Raw genomic sequence first — 23,571 nt, 5'->3', positions numbered from 1 at the left:
AACCATTTTTGAGAATTTAGTTGTCTAGACTTTGGATGTTATAAGTATAGCCCTCCTTACAGGGGGATGCGTTAATAGGCGGCGGCCGCTGCAGCCATGTACTTTCGCCGCACTTTCTAACTATCTGATTCACTATGAGTTTACCTAATTAACAAGTGCGTCTTATATACCGGTGCATCTTATACACCGGTGCGTCTTATACACCGGTGCGTCTTATACACCGGTGCGACTTATAGACCGGAAAATACAGTAGCTGTATTTTAGTTTTTGTTTGCGTGCTTTTCGGATTCATTGTTATGCAGTGTTTGGGAAGTGCTACTATATGGCGTGGAAGTGTGGTGTTGGTAGTGGTGATCCGTGGTGCCGGGCGTGCAAACTGACTGGAGATTCCGCTGTGACCACCGACGCACCGGAAGTGTTTCCTCCAGAAAATACTCTTTCCGATGGGGGCACATGGGGGGAGGTGCCTTTTGACTGCTCGAAAGAAGTGAGGAACACGAAGTGCACGCCGACGTCGGAGGTGGCCGGTTTGCAGAGTTCTCTGCTGGACGCAAATGCCCAGGAGACTCAACGCCAAACCACATCTTCGCAAGTCCTCGTAGGTCGTCCCCGCAGTGGCCGCAACGCGACCCTCTTCTGCACGGGAAACAGTGCCACAACATTGGCCACGGCCAGCGCACTGGGTCAGCTCATCGAAGCCACTGGCTGTTTTGTGCGTACGACTGTCTTCTTATAAAGCAGGATCATCTAGATTAGGCTCCATCCTCATTTGTGTATTTTGTCCTCCCCATTTGTCCTTGTCTGAAGCCTCTACCTTCTCCGCCAGATCAGATCAACACCTCCTCACTGTTAACACAACGTGCTTTAGAGTGGGTCATCTCCCCTAACGCAAAACCTGGGGAGCGGTGAAGCCTGCAGTGAATAAGTGTATAATGCGGTTTCGAAGTTATGATGAAGTATATAATGCTGTTTCAATGCTGAGCTCTCGGCGTCTTACGCCTTGGCGTTTTTTCTCACGGAGATGAAACCGTTGAGGGGTAGAGGTGTACAGCCTGGCTGTAAAAGTCTCGTGTCTTGAAAGTAGGAGGTGTTCTAGTGCGAGTTGGAAAACAAGTGTCCCGGTGTGTTCTTTTAGTAGGCTTTTTTGCCCACGGAGATGAAACGTTCTAGCACGAGGTGTTGGGAAACGACTGCCCTGGTGTGACTATACATCAGACGCCGACAGCCCAGCCTTCTCCCCTAAAAAGTTCACGCACCCATCCTGCAAGCTGCCCAACTGGCCCCTCCTACAGCTCCCAGGTTGAATGAATGCAGCCACCCCAAAGTGACAGGGGGAGGCCGCCTCTGCCAGCCGAACAATGCCCGACATCCCGGGACAGCAGGCCTTCCCAGCACGCACTTCCTGCCAAGCGAAGGGTTCCCCACAGCCTCCCGCTGGGGGGGAGGAGGAGGAGGAGCGTGCACTTGCCAATGTCGGTGAGGCGCTCGTCCTCCAGCATGAGCGAGATCTCCGGCACGTCGTCCCCCCCACTCCGGGCCAGGGGACTCCTGCTGCGCTCTCGGGGCTGCCTGCTGCCGCCGCTGCTGCTGCTCGCTGGCTCTGCCGCCACCAGCGAGAGAGAGAGGCCCCCCCCCCACACGGGTCACACCACACAGCAGACTCTAGCGGCTATTAAGACAGCTGGCCCTGCCGCCTCGAAACAATCACAGGCCCACACGCAGTAATCACAAACTGAAACTGCCCTCTGCCACGATTAGGCTCCAGTAGGCGGTCATTTGTCGCTCTCGTATCACTTTTTTTTTTCGCCACCCGTCTCTATTTTCTGTTCGACCGAGCTAAATGAGAAGAGAACTTGGGCCACGTGCACTACACTGGTGGACCAAGATCACGGTGTACGCTTTGTGAACCAAAATTAGTGCAAAAACTCAGACCACTGGCAACAATGCGGCCACAGTGTTCCACCAGAGTTACTCTATACAGGAAGTTGCAAAACTCCCCACAGGCCCCGTGCATCAAAAAGGAAGCAACCACACTAGCCTGCCGCTAGCCGCCGACAAAATGCCACGAAAACATCAGTAAGCACAAAAGCAAGTCTCATATAGCCAGTTGCATAATGGAGGTCAACGCTTAGCAAGGCTCAGCTTCTGTCCCCTCTGTGCCTCGCCAACACACTAGCTGCCCCCCATCTACAAGGACTCAGGGGCGCTCACAGGGCCCGGATTTTAAAGCGTAGTTTTGCAACTGCTGTATGCATAGAAGAACTCTAGTGCTGTGCATGTTAAACGGCAGAGAAACAACGAGGCTGGTTCTTTTGAACCGCCAATATTGCCCTGCTCACAAATCAGTGCGTTCGTTGCTGAAGTCAGCTCCTCTGCGAGGCTACACAGTGGCAGAGGTGTTGCTTCCGCCACTGGCAGCCGAGCTGGTGGAAGGCTGCTGAAGGGCGTTTGCGTTCATTGCTTACGCCCGCCAGCCAATATCCAAACTACCGAGACTGGAGCCAATTTTCCAGCAATTTCTTGAGGAGCCAGGAAAACAGCCAGAGAGGCAGCAGCGACCTTGCCTCACAAACATTCACTCTCAGATGTCCACAATGAGAGTCCGCCTGACTGCCATACGACGAAAACGCCATGACCAGTGTCAGTTCGTGCGCAGCTCCCAAGGTCTCGCTACTTTCCCGCCACACCGCCAGAGTTGGCCGAAGCCTTTTCAGCTCTCGCGCCGCCTCACCTAAGCAGGCTCAAACACCAAAATGGGAAATCTCCCTTTTCACACGATGGCACAGCTCATAACCTACCACAGTGGTCTGCAGCCACCAGTCATGGACACATTACCAGTAAAAAGTAACTCTGTTACTGTAAAGTAACTTGTTAAAGTTATAGTAACTACAAAAAAAAGTAACTTCGTTACTTCTCCGCTACTGCACAAAACTAATACAAGCCAAATGACAGTCTCTTTAATGGAAATGTATGAAGGTTGTCAAAACTGCCCATGGCAAAACCCTCGATGCAGGGAACCTAAAAGGGGGCGCACTCAAGCCCAATGCCCCCCACCGCCGTATCAACTTTTCTGCTGATTCACCCCTGGCGCCACCACGGGTGCCCCGTCCTGGGTGCGCCCCCTCTGCGGAGCTCTTCCTTCACAAGGGTGGGCCGGCTTCCTCCCTGGCGGTCCTTTTTTTCTTGCTTCCGCTCAACACAAGATTCTAAGCAATCCCCTTCTTTTCGCACCCTTGTCGTTTTTCACGGGGGCTGAGGCAGTCACTTCATTCCCACACTTGTTCTCGACCTCCGCACCGTTATGGGAGGTTCGATGCACATGACGCACCGACCTCCAACCCCGGTCTTCTGCCAGGAAGATAATCCACCTAAACGGTGAGGGAAGGCGTGCTGTGGAAAGGTGAAAGTGTAGCGGACAAAGCAAAGAAGAAAACCCCAAACAGTGGGAAGCCTGAGCAGTACATTAGCCCTTGAAGGCACAATGAAGCGATTTGTAAACATTGCGGAATTACTAGCCCAAATTGTAGTCCGGAGTCCATAGGCCATGTTTCAACCATTCTGAGCGAGTTTACGCGGGTTTATTTAGTAGAATAATCAATTCGAAAATGCTGCCCTCGTCTCTGCATCCTTGCCCATTTTTTGTAGCGTTTTCGTGTGACGTGAGGAGGAGATGACTTGGCTTGACTGAGCTGCTGCACGGCTCGCCGACCTTCCAGCAGAGTCAGCCGGCCCAACGTTTAGTCCGCCGGCCGCCGACGAGTCGTCGAAATTCGTTTGCTCAGTTGAAACTAAGCCACGACACATTTGTGAATGGAAGAATGTGCCTTTCTTTACTTTGTTAGTTTGTACACTGTATCAAGCTCCAAGTCAAGATTGCTCCACACAAGCGCTGCACAAGCGCACATGCGACGCTTCGCTGACTGATACGCTAGTAGGAAAATCTAAGGCCACTTGAAGGCGGGAGAAGAGTCAGCGAAGTCAATATAGGTACTAAGGAGATAAACTCAATTGAAACTTTTACCGCACAGAGTAAAACTAGGGAGCAGGAAGCACTTTTTTGCACTGGGTGAACAAGCACAGCGGTCAGCAGCACGACCACACATCTGCAAACACTTTTCCGTCTAAGAAATGCAATTGCTAGACATGAGATATTGTGGAAATTTGGGGGACGGTTACTGCACGAGCACTATACAACAAATAGTCACCTAAGCTGCTGGAAATGCTAAAACGAAATAAAAGTGTAAACTGGTTATACATTATATACCTCATATTTCCAACGCTGGCAGCGCTGGCCTGTGGCCGAGTGGTCTGGAGCGCTAGGTTTATTATTTTTTGAAAGTCGCAAGTTCGAATCCCCAAGGGTACATTTTTTTGTTGTTGTTGTTGTTCTCGTTGGCATGCTGTTGCCATAAGCACCGACTGCTTGCGGTAAGTGGGCACAGGCCAGACAGACCCTTGGCCTGGTGCGAACACGCTTTTTACAATACAGGCATGAGTGAGGCAGGCTCCAAATATGGGGGAAAGGCGCATGGAATCTGAGCGTCTGCGGTGACGCGGAGGGTGTTCATCTACTGCGTAGGCCTCGGCTAGTGATTGCTATGACTCCAAGCCGTCCTGGGAGGCTTGCCGACAACATGGCAGAAGCACGGTACGACGATTACTGAGATATCGAGAATGCCCATCCAACGATGCCGTCGAATGTCAAGCATGTTGTTTTACAGAACTGAAACCGAAAGTTGTTTGAATGCAAACCTTGGACATCGTCCAATCACGGTGCATCGTCACAGACCTTAGTGGGTGCTGCCGCCGCAGACCGCGTATGGTAGTTTTTCTTCTTTCACGCTATATAAAATAATTACCGACTTATCAACCGGATAAATGATGAAAAGTGTGTTAATTTGAACCAGTCTACGCAGCGCAAGCAAAACCGGGAGCTTGACAACTTCGCTTCAGTGTCCCTTTAACGAGTGCCACTGACGGATAATTTTTCATAAAAAAAAGGGGCGGTAACTGCAAAAGTATTTCCTGTTACCGCTACTGCATAAAGAAGTAACAGTGTTACAGTAGCTGATTTCTCTACCTTAAAAGTAACTACTGTAAAGCTCCGAGAGGACGCCCTTCCCCGAAACACCTTCAGGGGGAAACCCAACAGATCAGCCACCCCCAAAGTCAGTGGCTCTAGCACCGATGTGTGAACGAAACAAACACGGACCATCTATTCACGTCTTGATGCGGTCACTGATTTGTCCTTTTCGCACTTGACCTGAAAGTTTGCCGATCTCATGTTTTTTCTTGACATCGTCACAGTTTTGGTTGGCGGTGCGGCCACTGCCTTGTAGTTTTCTGCACCTGCCCCGAAGGTTCGCCTATCCCATATTTTTCACTTAATATGGCCACCTGTACTTCGGGTGGGCATTCTTTTGGAATTTTACGGTTGTTACAGTACAAGTTCCTCTACCTTGAAAGTAACTAGTTCCAGTTAAAGGTTACTGAAAGAAATGAAGGAAGCTCACACTAACGTGTGAGAGTTGAAGGTAGCGAAGCTGTACGCAACCTTCACGACCGTCACCACGAAGGTTCAAGTCCACAATTGTGGCCGATTTGCCGCTTCTTCACTGCCGCAACGACCTGTAATCCACCATTGTTGCTGTAAGTATAAGCTCCTTTCATATTTTTGGAAGTGATAATCATTGGACATCACCTTGGAGGGGCTGACACTACGACCTGTCTCTCTTGTTCCGAGCCAGCGTTGTCACCATTACGGCGAATGCTAGAGTCTTTCTCGCTCCGGGCAAGTGTTGCCACGATTCAGGCGAACGCTCGAGTTTTTCCCCGCCAGCCTCCCTCGGTGGGCATGCTTGGCTTGACAAACGTGCTTTGGGGACGTTGGGCGGTCGCTGTGAGCCACGCACACGAGCGCTCCGCATTTTCTTGGCTTTGTTCACTGCTAGGCGGTTGCTGCAAGGCCCACGCTTGGCAATTTCTTGGCATTTTTAACTGCGGACACAAAAATTACGATTTGCTAAGATTAAAAAGTGACTAGTTACTGGTAACTTGTTACTGCCCAAGACTGTCTGAGAGAGCACGCTTTCGCGCCGCTGGTGCTTTATGCAGTTCAGTGGACTCTTTTCCGTGATGACACGGTGTGGTGCCCTAACTGAAGCACCCGATGGTGCCACTTCCGTACAAAAGACGGCTTTCCATCTCTCCACGCTTCAAACCAAACGCCACACAGCAGGGCCCAGGCAGAGCAGTTCATGCGCCCTCCTCCAGAAAGCCCGCCAGGAGGCGCCCAGGGACTCACCCGTGCTGGCGCGGCCTGCTGCGGCTGCTGCAGCCTCGGCCGCCTTCCTCTGGTCCCGCTGGGCAGCCGAGTGCCCCGCTATGAGAAGCCGCTCCTTGCGCCACTCGCGCTGCAGCCGCTCCCTGCACGGGGGAGGAGGAGCGGTGAGCCCTGCACTCTCGCACGTGCACGATAACGCTGCTTCTCTCAGCCAGGTCGTGGCTCCGTGTGTTGAGGGCTGGGGCGGCAAAGAAAGGGGGCGAAACAGCACCCAACCACTCACTCACTAGCTGAGAGCAGTGTGCCTATAGGCCCTTGATGCATTTACAAAACCTTTCCGGCCCTTTCGTAACAAACAGCATCAGCTAGCGCTTCCTGAGACCATAACTTCACCTCTTAAAGGGGCCCTGAAAGAGGTTTTGCCGATACATGGGTGTGCGCATTTCCAGACAAACCAATGTTCTGGTAGTCACCTCCTTCAAGAATGCTGTTCAAGCAATGAGCACTTAAATCAAAACAGCACATTTCCGTTCGCGGTGCCGTTCCCCCTTGCCTTGTCTTGGTCCTTGCCCCGTGCCAGCACTCCACTGTCGGATATTTCCCACGATGCCTCACCTCTCGGGCACTGTTGCAACATCCGGTAGCACGCGCCTGCCACTGTGATGGCGCCGCATTGCAAGCATCCCTTTGGGACGGGGCCGCCTGTCCTTCTGCATTCCATTTGTGCAGTTCTTCTTTTCACTCATTATTCTGCACGTAAATCCTGCACTCCACTCACGGCTGGAAAGGCTGACACAAGGAATGGGGCAGCATTTTCACGCTCGCACACCCCGCTGAAAGATCGTGCAAAAGAGAATGACCCTGTCAGGGAACACGCAGACGCAGTGATGGCGTGTTGGTACGCATGATGGGAGTCTAAAATGTGTGATCAAATGACTAAATAATCACCTCAAAATTTCTTAGAGAGAGCACGTACATGCGTGCCAGACCGACATCAGTTTACATATTTACGGGTGGAACAGGGTACATCGGTTTGGGAGCAGTCCTGGGAGCAGCCGCCTGCCAATAATGTTTAGTCTATCTATATACTTGGTTAGGCTTCTACCTTGCAGTAGAACCTACTCCGAACCAAGAACTTAATTATTCCACTATATCTGGAGCAGAGTTATGTGCCTTCAGACCCAGCGAGTGCACAGCGTTGCATCACCGTTCAAAGGGTGAACCTCATGCACACAGTTGAAGGGGACCAGAAAACAGGCTATCACTTTGCTTCTGGTAGACGGCAGCGTTAAGCAAACTCACAGTGGCATTAGGTAAAACGAGGCATTTGCTTGCAATTTTTTCTATTGAAGAGCGGTGTCAGTGCTTGCGAAGCAGAACGTAACTTTACCTTCGCCCGTCACGGGGTTGCGAGTCGATGAACGTGCGCTGTAGATTATGTAACGAAAGCATGTTAGAAGGCAATATAATGCTGGACCTTCCTACCCATAAGCAAAGCTAACCCCAAAGTCCACAGGCGAAAATGAGTATAAATACCTCCCCTCAAAGGCGAACCGAATTAACAAGCGGGAGAAAAGCACCCAAGAACCTGTTTGTTCAATACATGCAGCTACGCTCGCAAAAAGGGCAGACTAAATTTACAGTCAAGCTCCAATGCAACCCTTCATTGAAGCATTTTTTGGTATCTGTCTGCGATGTGACACAAAAACTCTTCCCTCACTTTTGGTTATTTCCCACTGATTGTGGCGCAGCGGCCGGCACCAGCAAACAGCACAAGCAAGTTCAGAGTGAAGGCGCAGAGGGCGTGCATTGCCTGCAGTCTTACAGCGAAGCAACAGCCATCTTCCACAACCGCTCACAGCCTTGATGAAACCAAAACATAAGCGCGCTGGAACCGAAAACACAATGTTTCAGCCACATTCTCAGCCATGCCGCTCAGTTTGGCTCGGTGGCACAGCCGTTCCACCCCTGCTTAATTAATTGGCCGCTCGTTTGCGCCAATGCCGAGCTTGGTCGTGTTGTGGTGGCACAGTGCGAGCGCGTGCACTGGTAGTTGTAGTACTCCATTCCGTCATTCCAATCGATTCTAAATGGAGAGTTGCAGCAGCAGAGCAGAGAACCGGTCGCGGTACAGCACTTGGTATGCCTACGCATGCACACAACCACTTTTTCCGTCTCTGTGCACATGCAGGAGCGGCGGTCACATACCAGGTACCGTATTGTGACCAGTTCTCTACTCTGCTACAACTCTCTATTTATAACCGCGACAAAAAAGCAGCCAAAGGGTTGCAGATATGGCACCAAGATTTTTTTAGCGTGTGTCGTTCGTGCGATCCCCACTACACCACTTTTCCGGAAACTTCTACGTGAACCCGCGTTTATCAATTAGACATTATGAGCGTTCTCGGAAGAGTTGTGCGGGTTTTGGGGCCGCGCCTGCCATTTTGTTCGAGCCAGCATATGATTGCACCAAACAATTATCCCCCCTCGCTCTTTCCCCTGATGGCGGGAGGCATTTGTTTTTCTATAAAGGCTGTTCGTTCGTCTTTTACACACTCACTGCTGCCAATCGCGATATGTGGCGGGTCACCTTAGGTGTTGTTTTATGTGGATGGAAGGAAACTTTACTCTATGCAAAGACATACCAATTTTGCAAAATACACACATCAGTATTTCCTCCCATAACAGTACCATTGGCTTTTTCTAATACACAACATAAGTGTCATGCCAATGACTGAAAGGATGTATTGACATTTGAAATGGTAGTTCGATGGTTGAATCATAAAGTTTTGTTTGAATTCGTGAATAGGATATGCAAGCCATGCAAGAAAACGATAAAAAAAGGAGTTGTGTATAACAAAGCACCGGTAGTAGAAAAAAAATTAAAATATACATATTGTAGGGAAACATTTCAAAAACACACCATAGAAAAAATGTCGACTTTTGCAGAACAGTTTGTCAGATATATAAAAAAAATGTTATCCCACGTGGTGCACGTGCTGTGAAGCCCAACCTCTATTTCAAAATGTGCAATTTCAGGCGGTTTCCTGGAAGAAATCTGGCGGTTTTACACTATCAGAGGCACCGATTTGCCCTCACGTAACGTAAAAACATCTTGTCAATGGCTGACTTTGCATTTACAGCCAGCACAGTATTTGGGACAAGCACGCGATGTGGAGAAGCAGGCATGAAGTTGAAAACGGAACTCTGTGGTTGATGCTTCTTGACGTTGACTGTCAGTCTTCTCTCAAAACATGAAGATGCGCTTTATTATCATCTTCTGACTCCCAATTGTAGCCCTGCTTCCAGGAATGAGGTGCAATGCCCTAGAATCGCGCCCTGCAAACTTTGGCCGAGTAGCTGTTGCACAATAAGCAAGATCTGCACTACGAGCCTCCTCCATTGCAGCACCACCTAACATTTTTGAAATGAAACAGTACAAAACTTATCGGAGACTCCGTCCGAATAGACAGTTGAACTAAGCAGCAACACTAGGCCCCCGAAGATGGCCTCGTATGGAGCACGAACCTGGCAGGCGAACAGCTGGCGGTGTAAGGCCGATTTGAAGCACTGTCCTCGTCGGAACAGATATCTGGCGACTGGGTGGTATCTTTTGACTTGCATCTGAAGTTCTTATTGCAGAAATCAGGTTAGGGTGGGGGGGGGGGAATCAGTCGCGGACGCTCCAGGCGCCATGGCAGGTAGGCTTGAAGTTGGTGTAATAGCGCCAAATATGAATTTTGCGATGCAGAAACGAAACTGAAACTGTTGTAAACAGTTCATGAATAGTCCTGTGGTAAGTAGAACTACAACACGACTTAAAGCAACGTGCGCAAAGGCAATAAAACTGCCTAAAATCATAAAGTAGCTTTGCAAACAGGCACTGCTTGACATTTCAGCCGATTTCAGGAACTACGTATTACCCTCAGAGTGCAAGCCTGCTGATTGAAAATCGTTTGCTGGTTCACCTTTCATGCCCTGATAATAAAAACCAGACGCTGATGCTGAGCAATTACGAGTGACCTGCTTTCTTCGTTGGTAGCAGTGGCGCGCGATGACCACGCCCCTTTTTCACACCTGGGTGATGCAAACGCGTGTCAAAAATCATGCTTTTGTTGCAAAAATGAAAACAAAACTGATTTTGAAAGGGCATTTTTGTGGGCTAACTCCAAATAGCTTTACTTGTTCGAGCAATGCCTGGAACACTATGAAAAGGGGCTCCGAAGGTATCGTTCAACTTGGACAATTTTGAACAGGCGCGGTAACGAAAGAGTTAAAACTGAGCCCCAACAATATTTGTGCCTGGAAGATTGTGGCTTAATTTTGTTATTTTGTAGGCTGTATCAAGCTTATTAAAGTTGATGCAGCCAATGTATTTCTACACCAGTGCACAAGCAATATGTATATTGGCTTACGACGCTTCGCTGACTTTGCTTCCTCGCAGCTGTAAGCTGCATATGCCTGAGCAACTGGTGCGCTGGTAGATAACCTGAGGCCAATTACGAGTGGGAGAAAAGAGTGAAGTTAACCTACGTAGCCCAGAATTAAGACCAGCTTCTATTGTGAATGGTAAAACCAGGATGTGTGAAGCAGTTTTTTTGCACAGTGAACTGGCACGCCGGCCTTCACCACAAGCGCACATTTGTGATCGCTCGTCCTGCCCGAGAGAACGCACGCGTTGGTGAGCAGATACTTTTGGGTTCTGGAGGGAAGCCTACTGCACAAGTGTTATTCAAGAAATGCTCAGCTTAGCAGCTCCGAGTGCTGCAATCCAACAAGTAAGCAGCAACGTATATGCCGGAGTAGGCCTCTGGGAACCATATCCTTAGAAGAATCCAAGGTGGGTTTTCCCCTTAAAACTAGCCAACTCTGGGCCTTCTGTCCACATGCCTGTTACAATCCAGTGGGCACTACAGAAAAGGCGAGCGCCGAAGGCGTGGCCTCTCGTGGGCCCCGAATCATTCTTGGGCACTCAATGGACCGACGCGTGCCTGCTAGGAGGCTCATCCGGCCCACTTCTACTGCACAGATCGCACGGCGGTTGTGCATCTTTCCAGCTTTATAAATCAAATACTGCTCCGTTGAGCGGACAAACGATTAGAAATGTGTTCATGTGCGCCCCTGCGTCCCCCGTGTTCTTGAAAGCAGCCCACACCAGGCCGGAGCGAAAGGAGGCCCACTCACTGCTCCCGCTCCTCCCGCTCCTTCTGCTCCCGAGCTTCCTTGGCCTCCCGAATCCTCTCCCGGGCGTCTCGCATTTCACTGCTGCGACTGGGCTCCTTCGGCTCCCGCTGCACACTGCGGCCCGAGTCGCGCACCACCGCCTTCGCCTGCACACAGCCCGGCAATGTAGCTGGGGGGGCGGGAACGCCTGCTCTGTGCTGGCTGCCACCGTGAGCAAGCTCTCCACCGCTCACCTGCTCTTTGGCCGAGCGCGACGCCAGCTCCGACCGGAGGGCCCCCCCCTTCTCGTCGGCCCGGTGCGACCGGTGGCGGTCGTGCTGCTCCGAGCGGCCACCCCGGCTGCCCTCAGCGGCCGCCCGGCGGCCCTCCCGGTGGGCCCCGCCCCGGTCCCGGCTGCTGGGCTGCTGCCGGTCGCGGCCGCTGCGGCTGTGCTGCGAGGAGGAGCCTGCCGACACGAGGGAAGAACAAATTCTGGGCCGCTTCCTGGAGAGTCCGACACTCACAACCCAAGAGCCCCAGTGTCATACATGGCACGGTGCAAATAAATTTCCTCCCAGAAGATAACTTCAACCTGGCAACATTCAATGCACAAACTCTGTCCAATGACGGAAGCTTGGCAGTGCTATTGGTGGAGCCCTCAGGCATTGGGTGGGACATTGCAGGGTTAAGCGCTTCAATAATACAGTAGAACCCTGCTGATGCGTTTCCCACAGGGCTGGAAAAAAGATATGCAAGAGCCAGGAAACTGAAAAAAATATTCATGTCTGCAATGGTGAAGTGCACATAACACAATTGCTTGATTAGCGCTTGAAAAAATCGTCCACCACGTTTTCTTAAGCCTAAGACAAAAACAAGTGCATGCTTTCAGAGCAAACCAGTTCCTGCATATGCCCCTGCACGAGAAATAGGCCGCTGACAGTGGCCCACACATGACCGTGACAAGGCAGAAGTCCGTCCGCAACACACAGGAGCCAAGGTACTCAACAGAAGACAGCAATCACGCAACAGACACTACTGCTGATAAAGACGATGATGATAGGACATCTTCCCAGATGCCCCTGCAGTTTTTCCCTGTTGCACCAACACACCATCACTCTGTGCGACTAATCTTGCAGCCAAGCCCAGCCAATCCTCATGACAAGCCAACATGGCTGCTAATGATTGTCGGTCGGGCTACAGTTGGGCCGGATAAGAGAGCCAGTTTTCGACGGAGCACGGGGGACATCCCTGCGATTTCGATGCAACGGCAGAAGCGATGGTTTGGGCCTCTGGGCAGGACATGGCAAAGTACGGAAGCGCCAACACCACCAGGACAAGCGAGTAGACACGCACTTTCCTGCCTGCGGTATTTTTGGATAGTCTAGCAAATAATTTTTTCCCGGTCGCAAAAAAATGTGACATATAAATGTATGGTATCGAAATGTAGAAGGGTAACTGTCCTTTGAAATGGTAATTGTTTAAAACAAGAATATTTATGTTAAAAAAAGAAACCACGGAAAAATGTTGCAAAAAATAAAGAAAGCACAAATGTCAGTGTTGCTCTGCACAGAATTAAGACACAAAAAAATTGAAGATATACATTTTGTACACATACTAGCACTGTGTCACTCCTGCAAATATGAAATGTCTAACTGAACAATTTCTGGACTTGCAAAAATAAACGGTTTGCCCCAGTAGGCTTCATTCCATTGGGGAAAGCAGTTCCTCAAACTTGTAAAACATGTTGGCCGGATGCACATACATTGCAGAAAACACTGGCCTTCTGCGCATCGCCCTTCTCTCTTTTTTTTTTTTGTTCGTAGCACAATTTGCAGTTTTGATGGTTTTGAATTTTCTGGGGCTTGTGTTGAACAGGGTGTAATGATTGCAGCGCCGATGAACCCCGTCTTGACGATGACCCCCCCTCCCTTCTCGTGGCCTTGTTGGGTCTCCCCATCCGCTGGCGGGATGTTGGGGCGGCCTCCGCCGACGCCAGCCAGTTGCAACCCTTTGTATGGGCCTCGCCGGCGGCTTTTACGCGGCGTCGGGGGAGGCTTTCCTTTCGTCCTGACCTTCGGGGACGGCCAGGGGGGGGGAGCGGAGGTCAAAATCCTTGGAGGCGGCATTGCTCGCGCCCTGCTCGCGCATGCTTTGACGAGTTTGTCGAGAGCTGCGACTGCAAGCGGTCGCACGAAGACTCACTCCCGTGGCGGTTTCTGGGCGCCAGAACCCCACGCATCTTTCCAGCCAACCGTGCGGCGGTTTGGCACCTTTTTGGTCTCCGGGCCCCCACCAGGGATCGTGCAGCGATACCCCCTTGCGTGCTGCGGGGCCTTTTAATTTTAATCCAGTTTTCCTTGTCTTATGTTATGCTTCATCGTCTGCTCTGTAAATAAGTGTAAATAGACTTTTTCTGCATCATCTACCTCCTGCGTCAGCGTCACCGGCTACTTTCCCCCATCCACGGCGACACCAACCACCTTCTTCTACGAACCAAACTTTACTCAGGGGTATCAGGTTCCTGGCTGATTTTGCACCCTTTTGCTCGTCATACAGTCTAGTCCGCCTATAACAATATCCAGGTGCCAAGGAAAGCCCGTCGTTATACCCGATAATTGTTATAAGCGGGTTGCAAAATAAAAAGACGGAACAGAGCTCAGATCCTGGCTGATTTTGCCCCCTTTTGCTCGTCATACAGTCTAGTCCGCCTATAACAATATCCAAGTGCCAAGGAAATCCCATCGCTATAACCGATAATTGTTATAAGCGGGTTGCAAAATAAAAAGACGGAACACAGCTCAGAACATTTTATTCGCATGCCAGCAAGGTACTACTACTACTAATTTGCGGAAAAGAAGCCACATTCGATCACCTTTGCTTGCCGCGTGTTAGGCTAGCACAAATCTTTTCCAAGAGCGTCTACAGGTGCTCACCTAGCTGAGGGAATGTCCTCGGCGGAAACAAAGCCCCCAAGGGAATGTGTCACGCATTGGGCTTCCTACGAAGACACTACCTGACTAGGTTGCGCAACCGCGTCATTAGAGTCGTCACTGTTGCACTTTTGGTGCATAATATCACCGTATTCAATCGTTATATCCGATATCGTGGCACATGGGGCATTGTTATAAGCGGTTTACTTTACCATAGAAAGAATACAAAAGTTGACGGTGCCATAGCTGTGCATCGTTATATCCGATATATTGTTATAAACGGTATCGTTATAGGTGAACTCAACTCTATTAAAATTCGATAAATAAAAGTTGTACTTGCAGGCAGCGCTGCCAATGCCATCCCAAAATTTGTGTGTAGGTTTGTCCAAATTGCTAGAAATGCAGCGTCGACGCCATCGCTGTATCTGCAGCACGCCTGCCACGACTCCAGCAGCGCTTGAACTCTTTCGCTACCGCAGGAAAATTGACCAATTTTTAGAGTCCTAGAAAACATTTTCTTTTCCTGGTAAAAAATTGGTTAGGCACTAACTGCAGGAACACAAAATGCAGATTATTTAACGGCCTTTCTAATAACACCAGTTTTTTAAAGGTTTTTATATATCATGCTGTGAAAAAAATATCAAAATCAAAATTTTTGTCAAGTTGTGGAAAAAAAAACGTTAAAAGAAGTAGTTATGTACATCAAACCACCGGTAGTAGAAAAAAATTTAAATATACATTTTGTAGGGAAACATTTCAAAAACATGCCCTAGAAAAAATGTTGACTTGCGCGGAACAGTTTGTCAGATAAACATAAAGCTCAAAACATAAAGCTGAGCTTTATTATCATCTTCCTACTCGCAATTGTAGCCTTGCTCGCAAAAATGAGGTACGATGTGCTAGAATCATGCCCTGCGTTCTTTGGTCGAGTAGCAGTTGCGCGATGAAAAAGATCAGCACAACGAGCCTCCTCTATTGCAGTGCCACCTAACATTTTTCAAATGAAACAGTACAAAAACTTATCGGAGACTCCGTCCGAATAGACAGTTCAACTAAGCAGCAACATTAGACACCCGGATATACCCTCGCATGGAAACGAAACTGGAAGGCGAACAGCTGGCAGTGTAAGGCCGGTTTGAAGCGCTGTCCTCGGCGGAACAGATATCTGGTGACTGGGTGTGATCTTTTGACTTGCACCTGAAGTTCTTACTGCAGAAATCGGGTTAGGGTGGGGGGAAATGAGGAGCGGTGTGGTTTGTTTGAGGATCAGTCGCGGATGCTCCAGGCGCCATGGCAGGTAGCCTTGAAGTTGGGTAACTGCGTAGTGGCGCTAAATATGAATTTCGCGATGCAGAAACGAAACCGAAACTGTTGTAAACTGTTTGCGAATGGTCCTGGGTATAGTGAACTAGATTAGGGGTAGTGGGCCGAGGAGAGGCGCGGGCAAGGCGCGCGTCTGAAGCTGAAAATCCGGAAAAACCTAGCGGCCGCGCGACGGCGCTGTAGAGCCTTTCACCTGGGGTGCCTCCGCCGCCGCCGCGCTCGCGCGCTGGCTGTCTCTCTTGTTTACCCTTGTCCGTGTGTTTGTGTTGGTGTGGGTTTTGTGACTGTATTTGTTATTCTGTATGCCGTTTTTCACTGAAGTGACATGACGAAGCCTCGTCGGAGGAACTACTGCTTCGCTTCCGGTTGCAGAACTGGGTACAGCGGCTTGAAGAACGTGCCGAAGTTATCGTTGTTTGGTGCGCCCGAGGACGACGAAAGACAACATGTTTGGGAGCGCAACCGTCACCGTGCTGATAAGCCCCTGGAGCCGTCTGACACTGTGTGTGAGCTGCAGACGAAGTGTGGACGGAGCAAATGCAAATCCTGATGTTGTAAGTGCTCTCATGAGCGTTGATGACAAAGAAAATGTCCCTATAAAGCCGAAAAAAATTGATGAGATGCTTTCAGAAGGTAGGCTCGATGAAGCTGAAGTATCTCTTGAGAAAACTAAAAGTAGCATGCAACATTTCTATTTTGTTGTTGAAAAGAGTGACTCAAGGTTAATATACTATGTTGCTGGTTGTGTGGCTCGAAAGTGTGTGCTGCAGCTAAAGTGTACGTTGTGCAAAGACCTACTACTTGTGGAATCGGCCAAAGCTGCTGCTGAAGGCCTTCCTTCTAGCTTCACAGAGCACTGTGACTGGGGTGGGCTGTTGTACCCATCCAGAGAGCTCCACAACCTCATCTCTTGTCTAGAGAATATCTTTACTGAATGTTTTAGCTTGAGGAAATTGCACACAAATAGTGTTTGTGATGTACTGGCGCAGGTGAAAGCAAACTTTTTGCCCAGAAATTCTGTTGGCTGCACTGAGCATGTCAGGGAAGTGAGTGTGAAAATCATTTCATTTTATATTCTCACGCGCCTCCATTTCCTAGTGAAGGGAATTAACAGCTCGAATGCCACGAAAAGGCAAAGGGCAAAGCACCTGAAACTGAGCAGGAGTACATAAGCGCCCATTTCCTCCTGACGAGTGTACTTCATTACTTGCCCCTTGAAGAATTGATTTTTGGTCCTGTATTTGTGTGCAAATAAACACTTTTTGTAAAACCACACGTGTGTGTGTCTGTGTGTGCGTGTGCGGCGCGCGCGTGTGCGAGCGCCGTGAATGCTTTCTTTTCAGTGCAAGTTCCGATCAGCCAGCTGCACGACCGGCGGACTTGCGTCCTTGAAAAAAAGAACAAAACAAGAAATGAAAACGAACCAGATAGGTTTCTCGGCCCTACCTTTTCTCTCTTTCTTTTAGAAAACGCGGGTGCACCGCCTTAAAAGACGGTTTTTCGGCCGGGCGACAATGCTGCCGCCACGTATGCGTGTATGAAGGGCCCAGGTGAAAGGCCCAGTAGCGCCACCTGTGTGTTTCTGGGAGAAGTGCTTCGCCGCGGAGGCTTCCCACGGCCCACTACCCCTAATCTAGTTCACTATAGTCCTGGGGTAAGTAGAACTACCACAATACTTAGAACAACGTGCGCAAAGGCAATAAAACTGCCTAAAATCATAAAGTAGCTATACAACCAGGCACTGCTTTACATTTTCAGCCGATTTCTGGGATTATTACTGTCAGAGCGCGAACCTGATGATTAAAAATCATTTGCTAATTCACCATTCACGCCCTGATAGCAAAAAACAAACGCTGGTGCAGAGTAATTACGAGTGGTGCGCATTCTTCGTTGGTAGCAGTGTCGCGCGATGACCATGCCCTGATTCCACACCCAGGCGATTCAAAAGCGTGTCAAAAATCACGTTTCCGTAGCAAAAATGAAAACAAAACTGATTTTGAAAGGCCATTTTCTGATGTAACTCCGAACAGCTTTACTTGTTCGAGAAACACCTGGAACGCTATGAAAAGGCGCTCCCACAGAATCGATCAAATTGATCGATTTTGATAGGCGCGGTAGCGAAAGAGTTAAAAAAAATGGGCGCCTTGCAAAGAAACAAAAGCAAAGAGGATGTAAGTGTACCTACTAACAGAGCAGCTCTCAGAGTGCACTCGGAAAGCACCAAGTTCGCATAAGAAAAGACCAAAGTTTGGACTTGAAAGTGTCGATAAACTACAGTCGGTATGAAGAGGCGTGGGCTGGAACAGCGGGGTTTCTAATGCATCGGACCCTATGGGGGTGACCGGCCGACAGCGACTTAGCAGCCGAGAAAACGCAGCACCTGGGAAGGCACCAGCGGGGTTCCACTGCAGCGGGCACCTTCTGTGCTATCCCCGACATGGGGACTCGAGGACGGAGCAGGGCCCAAAGGTTCATGGCTGTCCTGACTGGCTGAGCAGGAGATGCCCAAGTTACAAAGGCCGTGCAAGCCTATGCAGCAGCCTCTCTAGCTACAGGATGATGGCACTGTTGACGGTGTCTGTGCGGACGTCGAATCCGGCGCGTGAGTGAGTGACGAAAACTAGCTTTTTCGGAGTAAGTGGCGTCCAGTCTTGCCGAGGCACGCCCACACCGTCGGTTAGCAGTACACTGCCAAACGTGACAAATGTGGCGCAACACTAGGGCCCACCCCCTCTGTGACAGTACAACACCAGTGCGAGCTCAGTGCTCCAGAATGAACGAGCAATGCAAGGTTCCGGAACGACCAGCACCACCACCTGGTTTCTTCACGTCACAATGATGCCGACTTTGGAAGCCTTGCAGTGTAGCAAGGGGCGAAAACCACCCACCAGGCACTGATTTGGGGGGAGAAAGGGCAGCTCACCTTCGTGCTTCCGCGAGTGCCTGTCTCGCTTGCGGTCCCGTCGCTTGGGGATCACAATGGTCGCCTGCGGGGGCTGTATGTGCAGCATGTCCTCGCCCCCGTCCTCGGTGTCGTAGCTGTCGCTGTGTGACAAGCGGGAGTGCAACCCCCTCCTCGTTACCCCAGTGGCACTACGCCAAATCGAGCGCTACATCACCCATTTTGTGTGCAAAACAAAATAGACCATAAAATGCCCCATCATGCAAAGTGTAAGCGCAAATAAAAGAGAAAGAGGCGCTTTAATGTGCTCATTTATGGCAGCAACGCCCTGTGCTTCTCCATCCCTGTTTTTTTTTTCGCACTGTTCTGGTCCAATCTTCTGAGTGGGTATGGGCTGTGCCTCCTTGAAACACAGCGTTCCTTGGGCTACTCAGACAAAAATTTTGGCCTGTCTGTCTGTCATTCAATAGAGCCTTTTGGCCAAAAGTTGAAACAATTCGCCCAAAATAGGTGTATACGTGTATACAGGCAGAACCGTTTGAAACCACGAGAGCTGCTGGTGTACGCCTGTGGTTCTCGAATGGGAGTCCGCAAAGTCCAAACTCTTCCCCTCCCCTCACCGCCCATTCTTTTCGCTTTGCCAAACCCTGCTGGCAAAAAGGTGGCCTGGCTGCATGACATGAACGTTAATTTTTCTCACGTCGCCAGGTGTGTGGGAAAGCCAGACACACAAAAGGCAGCATGTAGTTGTTTCGGTGACTTAAGCTGCACGAGTAAATTGTTAGAGAATACCACACATCGGCATAAAATTCAGACACAAAAGGCTCTTTAACAGTACGACATGGATGAACATAGTTCATTGCGGGGTCCCCCATCACTTTTGCAAGCCCGAAAGGGACCCCCCACACACTCGTGGTTGAGAACCACTGGTGTATGCCATACACGTCCCTTTAATTAATTACAAACGGAACAATTATATTTCAAATAAACGGTAAGTGCGTGGACGGTAGTTCCCCCTTTCTTTTCCTTAGGAATGCATGTTAAGTTGGTTTTTACGATAGCAAGGAAAAAACACTGGCCATGTATCTGCTTGCTTCGCTGCAAATGTCATCTTCTGCCACCACGTACATGCCTCCCTTTTGTTTCCCTCCTCCCACATAAGCACTGCAGTGGTTTGCCCAAGTCAACTCATTCTGCACACTCCGCCACTGGCGCCACCTAATGAAACCTTTTGTTACTGTTGAACTTGGAACACTGCCACAAGGGGCACCACGAGCGCTTTTTGTATTTTGAGGAGGAAGCATTTTTTTAGAGGTGTACTTTTTGTTTGCTATTGCAAAAATCAAGCACCCACGTATTTTTAATTAAAACAGCAATGCAAATGTTTCTCATCTCGGTGTTTCTAATCATATACATGCAAGTTCTCTTCTTGCTCAACAATCTTGACAGGTATGTGCACTGCCATCAGATTTAGTAGTGTAGAAATGTTTCGTCTGTATCAATGCCTTGTTTAAGAATACATTCAACTTTTGTCAGTGTGGATGAATTGAGGGACACATAGGCAGACAGACCAAAATATAGAAAGACTATAGTCTTTACGAATACACTGTGCTAAAAAGAGCTCCCACTTCTGCTGCTCTATGCAGAACAAGGAACAGAAAACGGAGGAAATGTCCCACCAGATGGCCCGCGAGCAGTGCAAACGGTGGGAAGATGGCGTTGCACTGAAAAACCTCCATGCTATGCGAGTGACTAGAGCATCCAGGAAAGCAAGCAAGCAAGAGACGTGGCCACTTTCTCTGCACCACATTTTGGCTCTTTGCACAGTGATTGACACTGAACGCAGATCGCCCAGCTTAGAATCAATTAGGGCCCACTCCTTTCAACCAGTTTCGGTCCACGGGAGTTCTCATCCGAGTGGACCAGTACCGGCAGATGTCACGCCACCTGCGAGAGGAGTGGCCACGTGATCTCCCAGGATGGCAGCTGACCGAAGAGGGGGCAACCCGGAGATGGCGCCAAACCATTCGCTGTCAACCCTTGTGAATTGGACCTGCCCACAAAGCCTACTCGTGGGCCCCTCCCGGAGCTCGTCTGGAAGGCCCGACAGGAGGACCAGTTTAACGGCCCACCCCCTGCACTTTCACTTGTTGAAAACCCAGTGCCACAACTGATGAAGCCAGTTCACAGTGTGGTGAAGAAGGCAAGAGAGTGCGTTTCTGGAAATGCCTGCACAATGTCACCCACAACCAGCCGGCTCCAAGGGTTCTAGATGCTCCGCAGCCACACTGATAGCAATTCTGCCAGTGCTGGCGATCAAGAGAGCTCCCGACTGGGGCAGTAAAATGGATCTGCAATGTTTTCCCACCCGTGGCTACCTGCCAGAAATGCGGGAAGGCATCTTCACAAATTGCAGAAGCCAAGCATACAATTTTTCTGGCTCCTTCATTTGGTGCCAGTGCTGGCATCAGCCCCCCTTCCTCCCTTACCAACCCACCCGCTGATGACCAGAAGGGCCATTAAGGGTGAAATAAACTGGGTTGGTGTGAGCAGCCAATACAGACGGGCAGGTCTCACTGACCAAGAATAAAAAGTGCAACACACAAAAATTGAGGCAAATGGCGTAAACAAACAGATGGGAAAGAAACTTAGGGGGGAAATCTACCAGTAGCAGCTGTATACCACAGTGCCCTCTACACATCGCACATTCACAGAAGTTGACTCCAAACAAGAGGATTGTTTGAAGGGACAACGGTAAAGGGCACGACGGCAACGCCAGCACGAAGATCGCCAACCCTTTTCTGTTTGTCGTCCAGGTCTTGCTTGGATTGCCGCTATCTACAACGTGCGATGCGCAACAGCCACTGCTTCTCGTCTCCAACTGCACAAGAGCGGACCAGCCGATCTTGTGCACCGGGGATTTCTTCAGCAGTGCTCGCGGCAGGTCGCTTTCATCGACACCGGCATCAAGTTCGGACATCATAAAAGGAGCCTCCCAGGGACCACTCGGCAGTGGGCACGGCGGCAACGCCAGCATGAAGATCGCCAACCCTTTTCTGTTTGTCGTCCAGGTGAGAAAACCCAGCGGAAAATGTTTTCAAAGCGACGATTCTTGCTTGTTTTTGCTGCCGTGCCCACGGCCTTTCGCTGAGCTGTTTTGTAGCCTACGTGTTTTGTTGCGGTTCTTGTTACTACGTGGTGGAGATGTTGAAGCCAACCCGGGCCCCGACAACGACCAAATCATGGAAGGGCTAAAAAAGATTTTGGGGGACATAAATGACATCAAGAAAGAAAAAAGCGTAACTAATGCAAAGCTAATTGCGATTGACAAAAAACTAGAAAAAATTGCTAGTCTCGAAAAAAAAAGGTGACTGACTGCGTGCAGAAAATAGCTGAATTGGAACACAAACTCTCGGTGATGACTAGAAAAGCCGACGACCTAACCTTATTATCTATGGTGTAAAAGAAGAGGAAAACGAGTCTGAAGACATTTTGGGTGAAAAAGCCACAAAAGAAATCTTTCAGGATATCTTGGAAGTAAATACATCATGCATTGAACGTATCCACCGCCTCGGCTGAGTTCACTAGCAGGGAGAAGCCAAACACCGGCCCATAATTTCAAAATTGCTTGACTATCGGGATAAAAACGCTATCCTCAAACAGTGTAAAAAGCTTAAAGGCTCAGAATATTCTATTAGTGAGGACTACTCAAAAACGGTCCGCGACATTCGAAAAAAGCTATGGACACGAACTAAAGACAATCGAGACCGCAAAGACAAGGTGTACTTGACGTGTGACAAGGTACGCATCAATAACCGGCTCTTTGCTTGGAATGAAAGCTGTAATGATATAGCTGAACTGTCAAAAAACGAAAGCCAGGACCATATTGCAATGCGCGTGACCAGGCGCTGGCGTCCGTAACCCTCCTCAATATCAATGCATGCAGCATCGTAAATAAAGTTGACCAACTTGAAGCTTTGTTGTTATCACTCTCTCCCGACATCGCCACTATTACGGAAACGTGGTTGCACAGTAACATTCACGACCGTGAAATTGTTCCACCAGGTTATGTGATTGTGCGTAAAGATAGGCAGTTACGGAAACGTGGTTGCACAGTAACATTCACGACCGTGAAATTGTTCCACCAGGTTATGTGATTGTGCGTAAAGATAGGCAGTCTAGGGGCGGGGGCGTAGCACTTGTTCTTAAAAAAGATATGGCTTTCTCAGTTATGTTTGATGTGCCAAATGTCGAAGCTTTGTGGGTCAAGATTCACCTGAAAGATAGATGCGCTTCTGTCAAGTGTGTGTACAGGCCGCCTACCACCGAATGGGCATATCTAGAAGCGTTGTTTGACCATACGCACCAGCACACGGCTGGTCCCATGGTAGCGCTGGCGGGAGACTTTAACCTGCCTGATACTAACTGGAGCTCGCTGAACACGGGTAGTGATTGGTAGACTTCCTGTTTACGTTCTACCTCACTCAACATGTCACCACTCCCACCAGAGTGCATGACGGGTGTAATTCCGTCTTAGATCTCATCTTTACCAGTGACCACTTTCCGGAGAACGACGTCATCATTCATGTACTTGAAGGGTTGTCTGACCACAAAATAGTCCTCTCCAGTCTCCCTGTATCACCGCCTGGCTGTGCGCACGGCCCTACTCAGCTCGTAGCTGCGTTCAATCAGGCTAATGATGCAGCTATAAGCACCTACCTTACCCACGAGCTTTCAGACTTCTACGATTTTTGCTCGGAAGAACATTGCACTATCGACGATGCCTGGCTAAAATTTGAAGTACATTTAACGCACTGCATGAAAAAATTTGTTCCCACTGTTGCAAAGGTAACGAAAAAACGAAACCCATGGATTACAATTCATATAAAACGTAAAATAAAAAGGCTCAGAAAGTCCAACAAACGGTCCTGAATTGCTCAGTTTCATTCAAAAATTAACAATTTAACGAA

The 23,571-nt window shown here is 49.5% G+C and overlaps 1 protein-coding gene across 7 annotated transcripts in view; it reads right to left on the bottom strand.

The window, feature by feature from the left end:
- Positions 1-23,571, bottom strand: part of Pitslre (cyclin dependent kinase 11B pitslre) — a 53,748-nt gene that overhangs the window by 25,414 nt on the left and 4,763 nt on the right. For 6 of the 7 annotated variants that reach the window (XM_077675656.1, XM_077675657.1, XM_077675658.1 and 3 more), the window contains exons 2-5: positions 18,623-18,744; positions 11,468-11,912; positions 6,305-6,426; positions 1,469-1,600 (exon numbers count right to left, since the gene is read on the bottom strand). In XM_077675656.1, coding sequence (XP_077531782.1) covers positions 1,469-1,600; positions 6,305-6,426; positions 11,468-11,912; positions 18,623-18,744 — 821 coding nt within the window. The remainder of the gene's footprint in view (positions 1-1,468; positions 1,601-6,304; positions 6,427-11,467; positions 11,913-18,622; positions 18,745-23,571) is intronic. The other variant, XM_077675659.1, reaches the window with a different exon arrangement.

The sequence above is a fragment of the Haemaphysalis longicornis genome, unplaced genomic scaffold (assembly GCF_048455015.1).
Source record: "Haemaphysalis longicornis isolate Haplotype H1 unplaced genomic scaffold, Haemaphysalis longicornis Haplotype H1 scaffold_7, whole genome shotgun sequence".
Lineage (NCBI taxonomy): Eukaryota > Metazoa > Arthropoda > Arachnida > Ixodida > Ixodidae > Haemaphysalis > Haemaphysalis longicornis.
The sequence above is the reverse complement of the archived record's forward strand: the minus strand, read 5'-3'. Positions and strand labels throughout refer to the sequence as shown.